This window comes from Abramis brama, assembly GCF_963993115.1.
Source record: "Abramis brama genome assembly, chromosome: 4".
In the NCBI taxonomy this organism is placed as follows: domain Eukaryota; kingdom Metazoa; phylum Chordata; class Actinopteri; order Cypriniformes; family Leuciscidae; genus Abramis; species Abramis brama.
Window position 1 is genome coordinate 5,768,392 of NC_139966.1, and position 17,500 is coordinate 5,785,891.

The 17,500-nt window shown below is 38.5% G+C and overlaps 1 protein-coding gene across 1 annotated transcript in view; it reads right to left on the minus strand.

The window, feature by feature from the left end:
* Positions 1-17,500, minus strand: part of LOC311081512 (NACHT, LRR and PYD domains-containing protein 12-like) — a 52,139-nt gene that overhangs the window by 15,841 nt on the left and 18,798 nt on the right. Inside the window, exon 3 of the mRNA XM_084112064.1 lies at positions 9-1,776. Within this exon, the coding sequence (XP_083968190.1) occupies positions 9-1,776 (1,768 nt within the window). The remainder of the gene's footprint in view (positions 1-8; positions 1,777-17,500) is intronic.

The window sequence follows — 17,500 nt, forward strand, 5'->3', positions numbered from 1 at the left end:
CCTCTTACAGTGCTTTTCTGGTGTTTTTGATCACTGGCAGCAGTCTCATCACAGCTTCACCAGATCTTCTGTATTTCTGCAGTTCAAACTTCTCTTGAGTCTCTTCTGACATGAGAAGCACAAACACCAGACCAGACCATTGAGCAGAGGAGAGATTCTGTACTGAAAGTTTTCCTGAGCTCAGAGTCTTCTGGATGTCCTCCACAAAGTCATCTTTTAGTTCACTCAGGCAGTGGAAGAGATTGATGGTCCTTTCTACTGATTTCTCCTTCCCTATTTTCTTTTTGATATAGTCAACAGTGTCTTTAACGTTCTCTGTTTTGAGTTTCAGTCCTGGCAGTAGTTCCTTCAGGTCAGTCTGATTGGACTCCAGTGAGAGACCCAGGAGGAACCGGAGGAAAAGGTCCAGGTGTCCGTTGTCGCTTTCTAAAGCCTTGTCGACTGCAGCCTTATGAAGCTGAAACAGTGGCTTTGTGGAGAGTTTCTGTGTCATTTTTTTCCAGAATGGGAAAAATGGGTTTGCATTCTTGTCTTTGTTAACAAATAACACATAGAGAGCAGCGAGGCATTCCTGTACGCTGAGGTGTACGAAGCTGTAAACGTGTGTGTCTGAAAAAGCCCTTTCCTCCTGAAACATTCGAGTGCATAACCCAGAGTACACTGAACCTTCACTGACATCTAGTCCACACTTCTCAAGATCTTCTTTGTAGAAAATCAGGTTTCCTTTCTCCAGCTGTTGAAAGGCCAGTTTCCCAAGCTTCAGAATAATCTGATCAAAAGGTTTGGGCTCACAGTATTTTTCTTTCATCTGTTGCTGCTGAGAAATTAAGAAGTTTATGTACATCCCTGTGAGAGTTGTGGGAGTTTTGTCATTGCTCTCTGGAGCCAATAGAGGCAGAAGAACAGTGAGAGAGATCCAGCAGAAGACGGGGATATGGCACATGATGTACAGACTCCTGGATTTCTTGATGTGACTGATGATGTTCCCAGCAACCTCAGGACTGTTTTTGGTGAAGTATTGCTCCTTTTGCTCATCGTTAAATCCTCGCACCTCTGTCATCTGATTAATGTATCCTCGGGGAATCAGACTGGCTGCTGCTGGTCTGGATGTGATCCAGATGAGAGCAGAGGGAACCAGGTTTCTCTTTATAAGACTTGTAACTATCTTACTCACTGTTGTTTTTTCGTGAACATCAAATATGCCACCATCTATAAAGTTCAATTCGAAGCGACATTCATCCAGTCCATCAAAAATGAACAAGACCTTACCGTCACCTTTAGGAAGAGAAGGCAGTTCTTTATCCTCACTAAAGAAGTATTCATGAAGCAGTTCCATGAGACTGCAGTTCCCTGTAATCAGGTTTAGCTCACGGAATGGCAGAGGAAAAATGAAGGCTATATCCTGATTTTTATTTCCTTCAACCCAGTCAAGGATGAATTTATTGACAGAGACAGTTTTTCCGACTCCTGCAATCCCCATCGTCAGCACCTTTGTGTTTCGTTTAAACATGTCATTACACTTGATTGGCTTCTCTTTGGCAGTCGGTCGGTTGCCATTTGATCCAATCTGTCTCACCTCGTGCTCGTTCACTCTTCCTCCAGTCTCATTCTCCACCACGTATAAATCAGTGTAAATATCATTCAGGTATTTCTTTTCACCCGTCTGTGAATTACCAACCAATATCCGCTCACACTCCTGTTTTAATATGTCCTTTAGTCTGCTACTGGCCTCTGTGTAATCGGGAAGAGTGGCTGGACTGTCTTTTGCAGGTGAGACTTTAAAAAAAGAGGAGAAAGACAGCAAAGACTAAGTGATCATGTTTTTCATAAAGTCTTAATAAAACCTATCTGTAATTTGTAACCTGGTCTGCAGTTCCCATTACAAAAATAATGATAAAACTGCACTTCTGCTGTATTCAAAATAATCACACTTTGTCCTAAAATTGTGTTTACATCAACATCTTACACTGAGTATTCTGAAGTTGACAACATATATGGTGATGGAAACACCTTGACTAATGCTTAATTGAATGCAGTTGGATTAAATTTTTAAATTCCTGAATAACTTCAGGTCATGCTGACTGGCATTATTAAAGGCGTTTTGATTAACCCTCTGGGGTCTGAGGTGTTTTCTGGGCCCTGGAGGTGTTCTGACATGCGCTGACGTTTGTGCTTATTTCTGTTACTTGTGACATTTTCATGGCTAAAGTCTGATTACACTGTATTTAGCACAAACTCTGCTACAATAATATATCAGCAGCATGTATGTAAAAGTTTGTAGTTTTGAGATAATGACATTTATGCGTGGTTTGTGAAAAAACAAAAACAATTGTCACTGAAATAAGGCCATGAAACCCATTTTTTTTAAAACCTGATTATTTCTTCACAAAACTTTAGAAAATTGTATCACGTAGCCTAGAATATTTGCTTCAAAACTATGTGAAAATCATCCTGACAAATCATTCAGATAAAACAATATATCAATTTTAAATTTGTAAGACATGTTTTGTGTAAGAAAGCTTTATGCGAGGAGGCGTGAACACATCATTAATATTGATGGCTTTCACACCTGAGAAAGACAAAGACCCTCCCCTAATGGCCCTATTAGGTGCTCTCAGGCCCTATCATTCTGAGAAACCTTGCACAAAGAATGAGGAGATTTAAAAAATAATGTTTTTTTGATTGGATTTATTTACAACACAACATAATCCAAAGATACACAACAAATGACAAAAAAGCAAATTATTTAACACATTAATCTAAAGACAGAGACTTGAACAGTCACACACCTTTGTGCCATTCCTGAAATGTACATACCTGTCATTTCCAAGGTGTTTGATTTTCCACTTTACCATGTTCATGTACAGAGACTCATGTCAATGTTGAAGTCAGCAGGAATCATCAGTGGGGCATCTGGTCCCTGTATAAAAAATAAAAATAAACATGCTAATATCAAGAGAAACTATAGGGCTGCACGATTTTGGGAATACATTTTAGATTTTTCTGGTTAAAATTGCTTCTTAAAGCATAATCTGCAGTGCTGCATAAAATAATAACAACAATAGCCTATAGCAGGAGGCCTATAAATCATTAAAAAGGAACACTTCAGTAACACTACACTAGAGAAAAATATATTGATTATTATATGTCACTTTAAATGTTTCCATTCGTTATGACGTTATGAAATGAGATTGGAGTACAAACATGAAGCCTAATGTTTGGTGCGTTTTGCTTTTCAAACGCACAGCGCGTTATTTACTGAAGCGATCGAGCCGCTCCAAACTATGAAACATTGTTGTTACCATATACATATCTACGTTTGAGCAGATATCCACAAACACAGTATTTAACAGTGAACACGGGTCTAAACATTATAATATTCAGCATATATCTAACAACAGTTCAACTGCAATGTGAAGTGTATGCAACAATAACTAATATAATTCAGAATACATTTCTTACCTTGCGTCTTTTTTGTCTTCAAATCGCGTTCTTCTTCTTCTGAGGTAAATCCAATGTAAGCTGACTAACCTCACAGCATGTCTTCCAAACTCAACGAACAGCAGAGACTGATGAAGTTTGGTGCTTTGTTTTTGAGGTAACGAGCGCATTCGTGTGACGCGTGGACAATTTACATGTCAATCTCTTTTGCACATGTGGGCGTAGTCACATTAAAAATAATGAGCAAGGGTTTGAGAAACTGGAAATCTTACGTCATATGCCAGCAACCATCTCCATGAATGCGCACCGACCGCCACCGGAAGCCAGTTATTTTCGTTTATAAAGTTTTAAATATGTATATTTTTACGACAAAACTGCACGGATTACCCTCAGAAGGCCTTCGTTTATCCCCCTGGAGCCGGATGGATTATTTTTGTGAAGGATGCATGCACATTTTGCGACTTGAATCAGCTGGACCCCATTGCTTCACATTATAACCACTGAAAGATCTAAGACATTTTCTAAAATAACTGAAAATGTGTTCGTCTGAAAAAAGATTGACATATGCATCTCGAACGGCTTGAGGGTGAGTAAATCATGGCTTAAATATCATTTTTGGGCGAAGTATCCCTTTAACACTCGTCACAATATAAACAGTAGGGGTGAGAGGATCCAACATTAGTAATTTGTTCCTCCGACAGTGATCCACCCACACTCATTTGCTGTAATCTGTTTCTTAAATAGTCCCGCAACTACAGAATCAGTCCTCCATCTAGATTAAACTCTGTGGCTAATCTTTCGACTAACACACATGGCAATATGTTATTAAAAGCTGAGGAAAAGGCAGCAAATAGGATTTTCACATGATTTTTGGAACCTTCAAGATTCGAGTAAACAATATGCAACAATGTTAAAATTGCATCATCCACTCCCTTGTTTGTCTGATATGCAAATTGCAAAGGATCCAATACACACAAAAAAATGGTTTTGTGGCACTGTTCTTTTTACCCAAATATTTTTTTAAGTAACACACATATATTTCTTTTACTACCAAAACACTATTGTATCGCGTTTAAGTAATTATAATTTTCCACTTTACTTAATTATCAATGGTTTAATTTTGCGATTAAAAAAATGGATTTGATGATTTTCAACGTATTGGATGAAGATAGAGTAGTGGGGGCTACATCTGAGTAGTGGGGGCATCGCTACTAACCCATTTGATCATTATAGCCTTTCGAGCCAGCATTAGAAGAAACTGAACAGTCTCTTTGTGAGCTCTCAGAGGGTCAGGTATAAGCCCCAGTAGGCACATGAGTGGGCTGAGTGGGGCTGTCTGTCCTATCACCAAACTGATTTCCCTGCATACTGCCTGCCAAAATACCTTGATGTTCTTGCACTCCCAAAGACAGTGATATCTAGTGCCCTTAGCTGCGTTACATTTAGGACAGTTCGGAGAAACACCTGGAGTGTACTTACTGTATATATAAGGTGATATGTAAACATTATGTAGAATATTGAACTGCATTTCTTTGTATCTATTACAGATTGATATTCTAGAGGGCAGTATTACTGTTTCCTCCCACGACTCAGAGTCAATTGACATTTTAAGCAACATATTCCAAGTTGTTCGTAAGTGTTTCAGTTTGTCTACTGTTAGAGTCTGTAACTCAGAATAGAATCTAGACACAAAACGTTTCCGACAGTCCAGTAGAGTTTTTTCAAGCAAGTAACAGTTCGTTGGTAGCTCCAGGGATCCAGTCTTTGATTTTACGTAATGCCTGATCTGGAGATACTTGTAGAAATCTTTGGCAGGTATATTATATTGAGATCTTAAATCTTCAAATGTCTTGAATTTACCTTTGTCCCACAGATCATACATTCTCCTAATACCAGCTTCTTGCCATGACTTGAGATTGAGACCAGCGCCCTCTGCTGTTAAATCTGGGATATCTACCAGAATTGCAAGAAAGTTAAGAGCCTGAGACTTCCCAAATAATTTCTTCAAAATACTCCATGTCTTGATAACATTATTAATTAGGTAATTGTCTTTAACAGCGGGTGGCAGTTCTCTTGCCCGTTTATCTAATAAGTTTATAAGACAGAAGGGTTGGCTAATTACTTTTTCAATCTCAAGCCAAGGTGTCACATCATGTTCAGTTGCCCACACTGAAACAATTCTAGCATGAATAGACAGTACATAGTTCTCAATCTTTGGTAAGCCCCACCCACCCTGTTGTTTTGGAAGTTGTAAAATATCCATTTAAAGCTTAGGTTTTCTGCCTGCCCAGATAAAGTCTGATATCAGTTTATTAATGTCCTTAAGATCATTTGGGTTCAAAAACACAAAAAGCATTGACACTGGATAATAATTTTTTGGAAGTAGTACCATTTTAGTAAGGTTAATCCTACCAAGCATTGATAAAGGAAGCTTTTTCCAACTTGTAACTTTTTCTTTTATGTGACTAATTAAAAGATTGATATTTTCCGCATACAGCTGACCAACTTTGGGTGTGATTTTTATTCCTAGATACTTAAATCCTTTAGACGACCAGCGAAAGGGTTTAACATAAGCAGGCTCAACCTGACCACTGTTTGTTAAAGGCATTATTTCTGACTTTTCAAAATTTACCTTATACCCTGATATTTGTCCAAATTCTTTAATACAGTCAATCAATGCTGGAATTGATTTATCGGGATCTGTTAAAGTTAAAAGAATATCATCGGCATATAATAAAATTTTGTGCTGTTTTGTTCCTATTAAAGTTCCTTCTATATTTATATTCTGTCTCATGGCTATCGCAAGCGGCTCTATAGCCAAGGAAAACAGCAAAGGTGATAAAGGACTGCCCTGAGCAGTACCACGTGTGAGTTTAAATGGTGTGGATAAAAGACCATTTGTCAAGACAGAGGCTACAGGCATCTTATACAAGATCTTCACCCAATCTATAAAAGTGGATTTAAAACCAAATCTTCTTAGCACTTCGAACATGTAGTCCAGTTCGACACGGTCGAAAGCTTTTTCGGCGTCCATTGAAACAATGGCGCCGGGTATTTGATGATGATTGAGATGACTGATAATATTAATCAAGCGTCTTGTATTGTTTGAGGACAAACGACCCTTAATAAATCCAGTCTGGTCTGTGCTTACTATGTCTGATACAACCCGCTCTAATCTATTGGCCAACACCTTTGACAATATTTTCATGTCTACTCCTAGCAAGCTTATTGGCCGATAGGAAGAAGGCAGTTCTGGGTCCTTATCTTTTTTTGGTATTACTGTTATATTGGCAATATACATAGTCCCCGGAAGACTTGAGTGTTCAAAAGATGCATTAAATACTCTCTGTAATAATTTATTAATCTTGCCTTTCAAAACCTTAAAAAACTCAACAGGATATCCGTCAGCTCCAGGGTATTTACATTTACATTACATTTACATTCTAACAATGTAATGGGACCTTCCAGTAAGTTAGCCTGGTCTTCGGTTAGTCGTGGTATATTCAAGCTGTTTAAAAAGTAGAAATCTTTTAATTTGTCACAGTCAGTCTCAGAACTATACAATTCCTCATAAAATTGTCTAAAACACTCATTAATGTGCTTATTATCCATATGGCGCTGACCATTCTCATCCTTAACTGCCGAGATAAAGAATTTAGGGGGAGCACTGTTTGCCAACCTCGCCAAGAATTTGTTTGGTTTATTGCCAAATTCAAATAGTCTTTGTTGTGCAAATAACATATCCTTCTCAGCTTTCCTTGTCACTAAGTCACTTAACATGTACCTGGATATCTTTAATTCCTTAAGGACTTCATCTGATTTTGATGCATAATATTCTTCTTCCAGTCTTTTAATTTTTATTTCAAGGTCATTTTGTAATATTATTCGTTCCTTCTTTTTACAGCTTGTATATGAGATTATAACCCCTCTCATGTAGGCTTTATAAGCATCCCATACCATTCTAGGGTCAGCGTCCTCTTTGTCATTGATGTTTAGATACAAATCTGTCTGTTCTTCTAAAAGTTTAATAAAATTGTCGTCAAAAAGTAATAGCCTGTTTAACTTCCAATAAATAGTTTGCTTTAGTGGTCTGGGCGGTTGCATCTCTAAGCTAACAGGAGCGTGATCAGAAATGGCAATAACTCCTATATCTGACTTCTCCACTAGATGGGCCAAATGCCTTGAGATAAATATATAGTCAGTGCGGGACATTGATGAATGAGGTAAGGAGTGAAAGGTAAAGCTTTGTGTTGAAGGGTTTAAATGCCTCCAAATATCTAACAGGCCGATTTCCTCTAATACGTTTTTAAGCGACCTTGCTGTTTTAGACTGACTGTTCTGAGCTGGGCTCCTGTCCAAAAAAGGACAAAGAGAACAATTAAAATCGCCTCCTATCAAAATGTTTGATGAGTCCATCTCAACAAGCCGATCAAAAAGTAAGGCAGAAAAATCATCATCATTTACGTTAGGACTATAAATGCTACCCAGCAAAATAATTTCCCCATAAAGCATTCCTTTGGTTAAAACGATTCTCCCCTCTGTATCTTTATATGTGTCTGTAACAACAAACGGCAAGTTTTTATGTATCAATATTATTACCCCCCTCTTACTTGTTGAGTAAGATGAATAATAAACCTGACCAACCCACTCCCGGAGATATTTCTTATGTTCATTGTCACTGAGGTGTGTTTCCTGTAAAAAGGCTATTTGGATTTTGTCCTTTTTTAGACTGTTTAGGATAGCTTTCCTTTTCACTGGATTGTTGGATCCCTTAACATTCCAAGTACGAATTCTAATACTCATTACTAAATATAATATACTTTATGTACTTAATGCTGTATTCAGAAAGGTAAAAATAAGTAAGTTTAGTCCAATCCCAACATTTAACTCTGCCTGTGCTGATAAAGAAAACATAAAAAATCCCAAGCAAAAACAAAACACACAGCTTGGAGTAACAAACAATAACCTAAATATCCACCAACCAATTAAAAGGTAGAAGATACAAAAACCAAGAACAAACTTCGTCATACTCTTATTAAGGAGTATCCAACTGGGGTCTTAGCGAGCCAGAAAAAGGATTGCAAAGAAAAAAAAAGAAAGAAAAAAACCTTCCCAACTGGGTCGTTGGTCAATGTAACCAGCCATGTGATAACACTAATTAAAACGTACATTTAAACAGCTACGGTTTGAGTGTCTTAACCCACAACATAAAATAACAGAGAATGAGGTCCAGTATTTGTCAAAGCACTCAAACAAGCGTTTAAACAAACGCTTTTTAAGTTCTGTCATTTGTCATCGGAGCTTATTAATAGCCAAACGTTGCTATTACCGGAACACAGGCAAAGTTATTTACCTGTGTCTTATCTCTCAGTCAGTCCTTTAATGTAATTGTTGACGTCTTTAATGTTGGAAAGTGTTTTTGTAGTCCCATCCTGCTGAAAGATCCGTATTGCGGCCGGGTACACAAGAGCGTATCGGATGCCCGCTTCCCGTAACCTCCGCCGAGCGTTTGCCGACTCTTGCCTCTTCTTGATCACTTCAGCCGAAAAGTCTTGGTAGAAGGACACATCCTGACCGTCCACTGTCAGCCTGCCTTTGTTCCTCGCTGCATTAAGGATCTTCTGTTTATCGGTGTAATTGTGTAATCTCACTAGGACCGCTCGAGAGCCGCTTTTCTCTCCTCCTCCAAGCGCGGGTCCCGTGCGATGGGCTCTCTCAATCTTGACCCTGTCCTGCTGCATATCCAAAACTTCAGGAATCCATTTCTCAAAGAGCGTAACTGGATCTTCACCCTCAAAGCCAGCCTTAAGCCCTGTGATCTTAATATTTTGGCAACGACTTTGATTCTCATAATTATCAAGGCGTTCCAGTGCTTTTTTGAGAGCATTTTCCAGGATTCCAGTCTCGGCTCAGTAACCGTTGATGCGTCCTCAAGATCAGATACGCGCTGTTCTACAGCCGTCACTCTTTCCAAAATGCCGTCCAACTTCTGAGACAGTTCCGTAACTGGTTTAACAACAGCAGCAAGCTTGGTGTCTAGCATCTCAGCGATGTTGGTGGTCACTCTCTCAACTAATATGTCATCTCTTTGGAGGTTGACGTCCTCCGGCTCCGCTTCACATTCTATAGCCGCCTGCTCCGTATCACGCGCATCCTCTTCGTGTTCAGTGTCAATTTGGCTAGCAACAGATGTCACGTTAGCAGTGCTATTAGCATTAGCCTTGCTAGCCATTTTCTTTCGTCCGTCTCTCTTCTTACTCGATGCGGGCGGTGCAAAAAAGTTATCCAGGGACATTTTGACACTTATTACAGCTGTTGCGGTGAATCACACAGCGAAATTGTTACTTCAAATAGTTATTTTACGTCAACCCAGTGGGGAGGCGAAGAAAGTGCGTCTATCTAGTTGCAAGCATCACGTGATCCCCCCCCTTTCAGGATGCTTTTAATATATTGAACTGAAAAAGATTTTTTGGCTCCTTGTTAAAATTGCTTCATTAAAATGAGCTTGCAACACATTTGCTATATATTTTGTCCAAACGTAATTTGATTGTGTTCCGTCTGCCTAAATATATGTAAAATGTAAGTTTACTTAATCCGTTTGTGTTGGATTACATGAATGATTTGTGTTCCATTAATTTTTTGTGTTCCATTAAATTTTTTTTTATGCAATTTTGAGAAAATGAGAAAAGAGGAAGACTTGATAGTGTGTAATTCTGTTTAATGTTCAATTACATTGCAATTATTAGAACCATTTTAATTACAGTGGGTTACCATTGTGGAGAAAAGTGGAGCATTTGGTCAGGCTGTGGACTGATTCAAAGAAGTTTCACTCCTGTGGCTGAAGGAGCATATCGCTCTTATTAGTTAATAGCTAGCTATAGTCTAGAAGTTCAATTGAGAAATCATGTACATCCATCACACTTTTGTCATCACAACTCTTCTGATTATTCGTTTCACTCCTCTATCAGAAATCTTGCGAGGAGCACTGGTCGAGGCAAATTTATGGTGAAATTATTGTCTTTCCACTTCCGTATTATGGCCCCAAAAGTGCTTACTGGACCATTCAAAAGCTTAGAATGGCGCCTATAACCAATGCCATCATTATGTTTTGCAACAATTAGGTTGCGAAGGTCTTGAGACAGCTCTTTGCTTTTACCCATCATGAGATGTGTCTTGTGTGACACCTTGGCAATGAGACCTTTTTGTAGGCCATCATTTGGGACTGAACCAGCTGTTATTAATTTCCACTGACAGGGGGCTGGATTGCTTTTTAATTACTGTAAGTTTTCAGCAGTTGTCTTGGCTTTCCATGCCTTTTTGCGCCTCCCTTTCTTCATGTGTTCAATACTTTTTCCCTGTGTCATTTCACATTATTACACATAACTTAACTTAATTTCTGAACTTATTTTCTTTGTATGCATGGCTTACTTGGGTTGTTACCAACATCTGGTGAAAATTTCATGTCAATAGCACCTTTGGAAATATATTTACTGAGAAAAATGATGATGTGTTCAATACTTATTTCCCCCGCTGTACACTTTCTCCAGAATATTTTGACTCACACGAACTCTTTCAGTGTCCTAATTAAAAACATTCTCTGCCCGGCTTTTTTACAGATGCAATCAGTATTTTCAATGAAACTTAATTTATCATCCACATGTGTACCTAGATACTTAAAACTGTTTACTATCTCCACTATTTGACCACAGAGTGTAAGCGACAGGGATGGTTCTGCAAGATGTAAAATCAGCTCCTTTGTTTTCACAGCATTGATTGACAAAAAGCTGGACCTACACCATTGCTCCAGCCAGGAAACCTGACCAAAATAATCAGACACAGCATCATTCTTATAAAAAAGACCAACTAAGGCCATATCATCAGCATATTTAAATAGTTTATACTTGTTGTCTTGCATTGTCATCTCATTAGTATACACAGAGAATAATAACGGTGATAGAACACAACCCTGAGGTGCTCCTGTGTTTAGGACAATTTCCTCCGATACTGTTCCTCTGACACAGACTAGACTCTCTGTGGGCGGTCAGTAAAAAAGTCCTTGACCCAATGTACAAGACCCCCATTCACACCCAAGTCCAAAAGCCGTTGCAGCAGAATATGGATCTGCATTGTATTAAAAGCAGGGTTAAAATCTATAAATAAAATCTGTGCATACGTGTTATTCTGCTGTAAATGATGTAATGGATCACGATCAATACCGTTCACAATTATCTTAAAACCATCCTCAAAGTTTATAGAGATAATCTTGCGGTAACTAAAGAGCCTATCCTTTAGTCGTGCCCTTAAGGAGTTAGGCGATCAGTCTATACAAGTTAATATTCTACTATAAAAATAATAGAGATATCACAAGTATTATAAGTCTGTCTTTTGAGGTACTCCTTAAACCTTTTTTGCAATATAACATCACCCTGTTGCATGCTGCCTCTTTGGCTAGGCTATATGATCAAATCAAAATACATGGTAATAATTCTTTTATCAAAAAGAATGCTCACCCCACGTGCGTCTCCTGCACAAAGGACTTCCTGATCCAGGCAGAAGAAAATGGTACTCAAAGAATCCAAGGTCCAGTCAGATGATTATAAAAAAATGTTTAACAAACTTTATTAAAAATAATCAAATGAAAAGGATACTTGTTACAGATTATAAATGAGTACTAACTAACAGATGTAAAAAATAGCTAAAGATAGCATGCTTCTTGCATCTAGTAAAGCTGGCGTACTAGATTGTCTAGGCAAGGAAGAGCAATAAATCTTCCTTTGTTTGCGTCTTATATAGTCTTGAGTTCCGTTGAACTCAGGTTCTGCCTTTAAAATTGCTTTCCACACATTTATTACAACAAAGCTCTAAAAAGCAATTCTAACGGCATAGCATCTAACAGTCTTTGATACTGATCTTCTGCACAAGCTCAAGCATTTCTGCTTCCGTCATCTCATGCAGGGTAGGTGGCTTCCTGTTCTGTTGCATTGCCCCAGAAACGACGTTTGCAAAGGAAATGTCATCTTCACACAATCTGTTGGCAGACATCTTCACAATGACTAGAAACCATGTTAACCATAGTAAGAGTAGCATCATCAGTCCCTCTGTTTGTCCTGTAAGCAAACTGTAATGGATCAAATTGTTCTTTTATGCATGAGGTAAGATGTTTACTAACAACCTTCTCCATGCACTTAGCCAGTATGGGGGCGGAAGTGTTTTTTTGGGTACTGGTCTTATGATAGAATTTTTCCATGTCTTCGTTACAGTGCTGGTATTTAATAAAAACTGGAATAATCTAGTTAAAACAGTCTTTAGCTGGCTGGCACACACCTTCAGAGCACGCCCACCTAAACCATCAGGTCCCGGTGCTTTGTGGGGCTTAATCTGTGAGAGACAGATGCCAACCTCCTGTTCTGAAAGCTGAATGGTGGGGTTTCTGTGTGCACCTAGACAAATGGCATTGCTCTTATCTTTAAAATCTGCAATGTCAAATCTTCCATAAAACCGGTTAAGATCATTCACAAAGGAGGGAGTGTCCAGTAAGTCGTTGTCATCTCCTCCTTTGGATCTCCTTCCCATCATTGTGTTAAGTCCCTTCCATGCTTGTCTGGGGTTCCCTGTACAAAACTGATCCTCCACCTTATGCTTAAAGTCCATTTTGGCCCTTTGTATCTTGGCTCTGAGCTCCTTTCTTTTATTTTTAACACCTTCAGTGTCTCCCCTCAGAAAAGCCACCTTTTTGTCATTAAGACATCTCATGTCTTTTGTCAGCCAGAGCTTGTTATGAGGGAATACTCAGAGAACAGTATATATGAAGTGATGCAATCTGTCAGTTCATGTGCAATCTGTCAGTTCATGTGGGTCTCTGCATGAGTCAAAGAACATGTCCCAGTCTGTGGCTTCAAAACAGCTCCTTAGCTTATCCTCACTCTCTCTGTCCCAGACCTTAATTGTCTTGACGATGGGCTTTTCCCTCTTCACGTGTTGTCTGTACTTCGGCAATAAATGAATGACAATATGATCTGATTTACCAATGGGAGGTCTACATATTGCCTTATATGCATCCTCAATATTGCCATAACATAAGTCAAGGATGCATGATGAGCGGGTTGGACAGTCAACATATTGTTGTAACATTGGGAGATGTGTTGCTAAAGACAGTGTATTAAAGTCCCCAAGAATAAACACAGGTTGATCAGCTGATTTTGAGAGCATGGTGTTCAAACTATCCGAAATGCACTCAGCTGCCTCTTTGTTATTGGGACCTGGAACATACACTAAATTAATTGTGAGCTGCCCAAATTCGCGGGGTAAATAAAAGGGTCTAAAAGATACCACCAGGATCCCATAGTCCCTTGTGCATGTCTGTTCAACCACGGTAAATTGTGTTGCCCACGTTTTGTCAACAAACATACAGAGCCCCCCACCGATAGTTTTTCGTGATTTTAACTTCTGTCTGCTCTGATTGCGTTATATCCTTCTATAATCACATTATGGTCTTTATTTAACCATGTCTTGGTGAAACAGATGAGATTACTGCGTCTGAAGTCCTCCTAATGTTTAACACAAAGTATTACCTCATCCAGCTTGTTGTTAAGTGATCTCACGTTTGATAGAGTGATTACTGGAAGAGGGTGACGACTTCTCCGCCTCCTTAACCAGTTTCTAATTCCTCCTCTGGAGCCTCGCTTTTTAATTTTTTTCCTTTTTTCCTCTTCCCTCCTTCAAGGGGCAACTGTTGAAGATGGTCCCGATTTCCAAGCTGTTTGAATTATTCCTTAGAGAGAGCAAAAACTCCTGAGAATAGGCGATAGTGGGTATAATCCAAACTTCAGTATTGTCCGAGTTGACGGCGTTGCTTCCAGGTATTACTGACAAAACTGCCAGAACGGCACAGACAGTGGAGAGATTCATGGCGGTAAAGCGCAAAAACGCTTAAACAACACAACAATAACAACTAAAAACACACTAAAATGCTAAAAACGTTTAAACCTAATAACGTTAAAAATAGTAGCGGTGAGACACAGGGTCAGCAGCGTAACCGCGCCCCCGGAAGTATGTTCCCCGGAAGTATTGTATCTAGTTCTTATTTAGTAGTTGTTTAACCCTCTGAGGTTGACAAACGCGCCCGCACGTTTTGCTGGATTTTCTCCACAGCACTATAAACTTAAATTTCTCTGTCATTTATGGTCATACAGAAAAAAGAAATATAAAAAAAGTATCTGTGATATTTCTACTTTTGTATGTGTCCACTTACAATCAAATCAAAACATTGTGCTTTTGTAAAATAAAGAAAATAGACAGGGTGTGCGTTCTGCCTCTCCGTCGCGGTGAACTTTTTTTTCTTGAGCACGTCTATAAACTGAAACAAAACTCAGCGAATACTTGTCACACATTTATGAGCCATACACCTTTATAAACATTTAAGTGTGTACTTTTAAATGATCGGATTCAAAACGAAAACAAATATTCTCTGTTTAAGTAATTTGTATAAAACCAACAAGATGTCCAGCTTCTCAAATGCTTCCTAATTATTTTTTAATTTACCACGCCCACTCGCGCAAAAGATATTCACATGCAAATCTCCACATGCAACGCGATCGCGCTCATTACCTCAACAACAAAACACTTCACTTCACTTTTCGTCGAGTTTGAAAGACGTGCCTGAGCTTACATTGGATTTACATCAGAAGAAGAAGAACCCGATTTGAAGACAAGAAAGATAAGGTAAGAAATTCTTGCATATTAGTTTGCTATTGTTGCATAAATTTCACATTGCAGTTGAACCATGTATATGGTAACCATAATGTTTTATATTTGAGCGCGACCGCGTTTGAATGTATCATATTTTGGATCGTGATTGCGTTTGAATGTATCATATTTTGCAGCGCGATCGTGTTTGAATGCATCATATTTTGGATCGCGATCGCGTTTGAAAAGCAAACGGCTTCATGTTTTTACTATTATCTCATTTCATATCATCATAACGAATGGAAACATTTGAAGTAACATGATAATCAATATATTTTTCTCTAGCTTAGTTGTTACTGAAATCTTTTGGAAGATTTATACTGTTATAGGTTATTATTATTTTATCCAGCACTGCGCATAGCTTATGCCTACAAGGCACAACAAACCTGGTGTTCACTGTTCATTATATATTGTTGGAAACATTTGTGTGTGTGTGTGTGTGTATTCTGTGAATTTTAAAAAGCAATTTTAACCAGAAAAATCTAAAATTTATTTCCAAAATCGTGCAGGCCTTTCTGTTGATATCAGTATGTTCACTTTTTTTTTCAGGGCCCAGATGACACTGAGTCCTGCTGAATTCAACATTCACATGAGTCTCTGTACATGGTAAAGTGAAAATCAAACACCTTGGAAATGAAAGGTATGTACAATGTTTTTAGGAATGGCACAAAGGTCTCTGTCTTTGGATCATTGGTTATCTTTGGATTATGTTGTGTTGTAAATAAATCAAACAATCTAAAAGCCATTCTTTTTTAAATCTCCTCATTTACAGTATTGTGCAAGGTTGCCCAGAATGACAGGGCCTGATAGCTCCTAATAGGGCCGTTAGGGGAGGGTCTTTGTCTTTCTCAGGTGAGAAAAGCTTACATATTAATGACCTCTCGCATAAGGCTTTTTCACACAAAACACGTCGTAAAATTTTTAAATCAATATATTGTCTTATCTGAATGAGCAGTCAGGGTGATTTTCATATAGTTTTAGAGCAAATATTCTAGGCTACGTGATACAATTTTCAAAAGTCTTGTGAAGAAATAATCAGTATGGGTTTCATAGCCTTATTTCAGTGAGAATTTTTTTTTGTATTTTCACAAACCACGCATAAATGTCATTATCTCAAAACTACAAACTTTTACATACATGCTGTTGATATATTATTGTAGCAGAGTTTGTGCTGAATACAGTGTAATTAGACTTTAGCCATGAAAATGTCACAAGTAACAGAAATAACCAGAAATGTCAGAGCATGTCAGAACACCTCCAGGGCCCAGAAAACAGCTCAGACCTCAGAGGGTTAAGTTTCTTTGATACCCATGGCTTATTATTATCTGGAAATAAATGATACATTTTTGTGGGTAGAACGGACTCCACACAAACATTTATATAATCGGAGACCACATTTGTGCGAGTATCCAGATCAGGGGATTCAAATGAGCTCTAGGACTGACTCACGGGGTAACCTCGGCGACTTGACTTACTGAAATGAGCCTTTGCATGTACAAGTTGCTTGCAGAAGTTTTAATTAAGGGTTTTAATTAAGACCATTGTAAACATATCAACCATTTGTAAAATCATACAGTAAATATTCTAGTAAATGTACTTGTATAAGATCTGCTACTGGTACTCTTATTGGCCCTGTAATTGATGCTTGCTGTTACAGATGTGGCCATTAAGAATGCGCATTACAGGGAAAGGGATTCCACGGCAAGACCCGGCCGTAGTGAAGTTCTCTGGCACATGACGTACATTACCAGAAGGGGGCAATTCTGTTTCTTTCTCAGTTATAGCCAGGGGGGGCTGGCCAATAGAGGGCGCTAGGGCTCTGAACTGATCTGAGGGGAAACCATCAAGCAAAAAAATTCTGGGTGCACTGGAATATCTCTTTCTAAAACTTTATTGATTTCCCTTTTAACCCCCTGCCAATACACTTGTATTTTGGGACATTCCCAGAATATATGCACATAGTCCCCCACCATCCCACAACCTTTCCAGCATTGTGATAATGGCGAAGTAATATCAAATTTGGCAACCACCAGTGGAACTCTAAAAAATCTCATTTTCATTTTCCAATCAAATTCCTTCCACATTTGACTGCTGATACCCTTATGACAGCCAGCACATATATTTATCCACATCTCATCCTCTATTACAGTATTTAACTCTAGTTCCCAGTTTCTTTTGATATGAAACGTGTCATCAGATCGGTCTTGCATTAACTTCCCATAAATATGTGCTATATGGTTTTTAGTATGTAGATCATGTTCAATAATATTGATAAAATCTTTTTCAACATTTGTTGGAGATCTTTTAATTATGT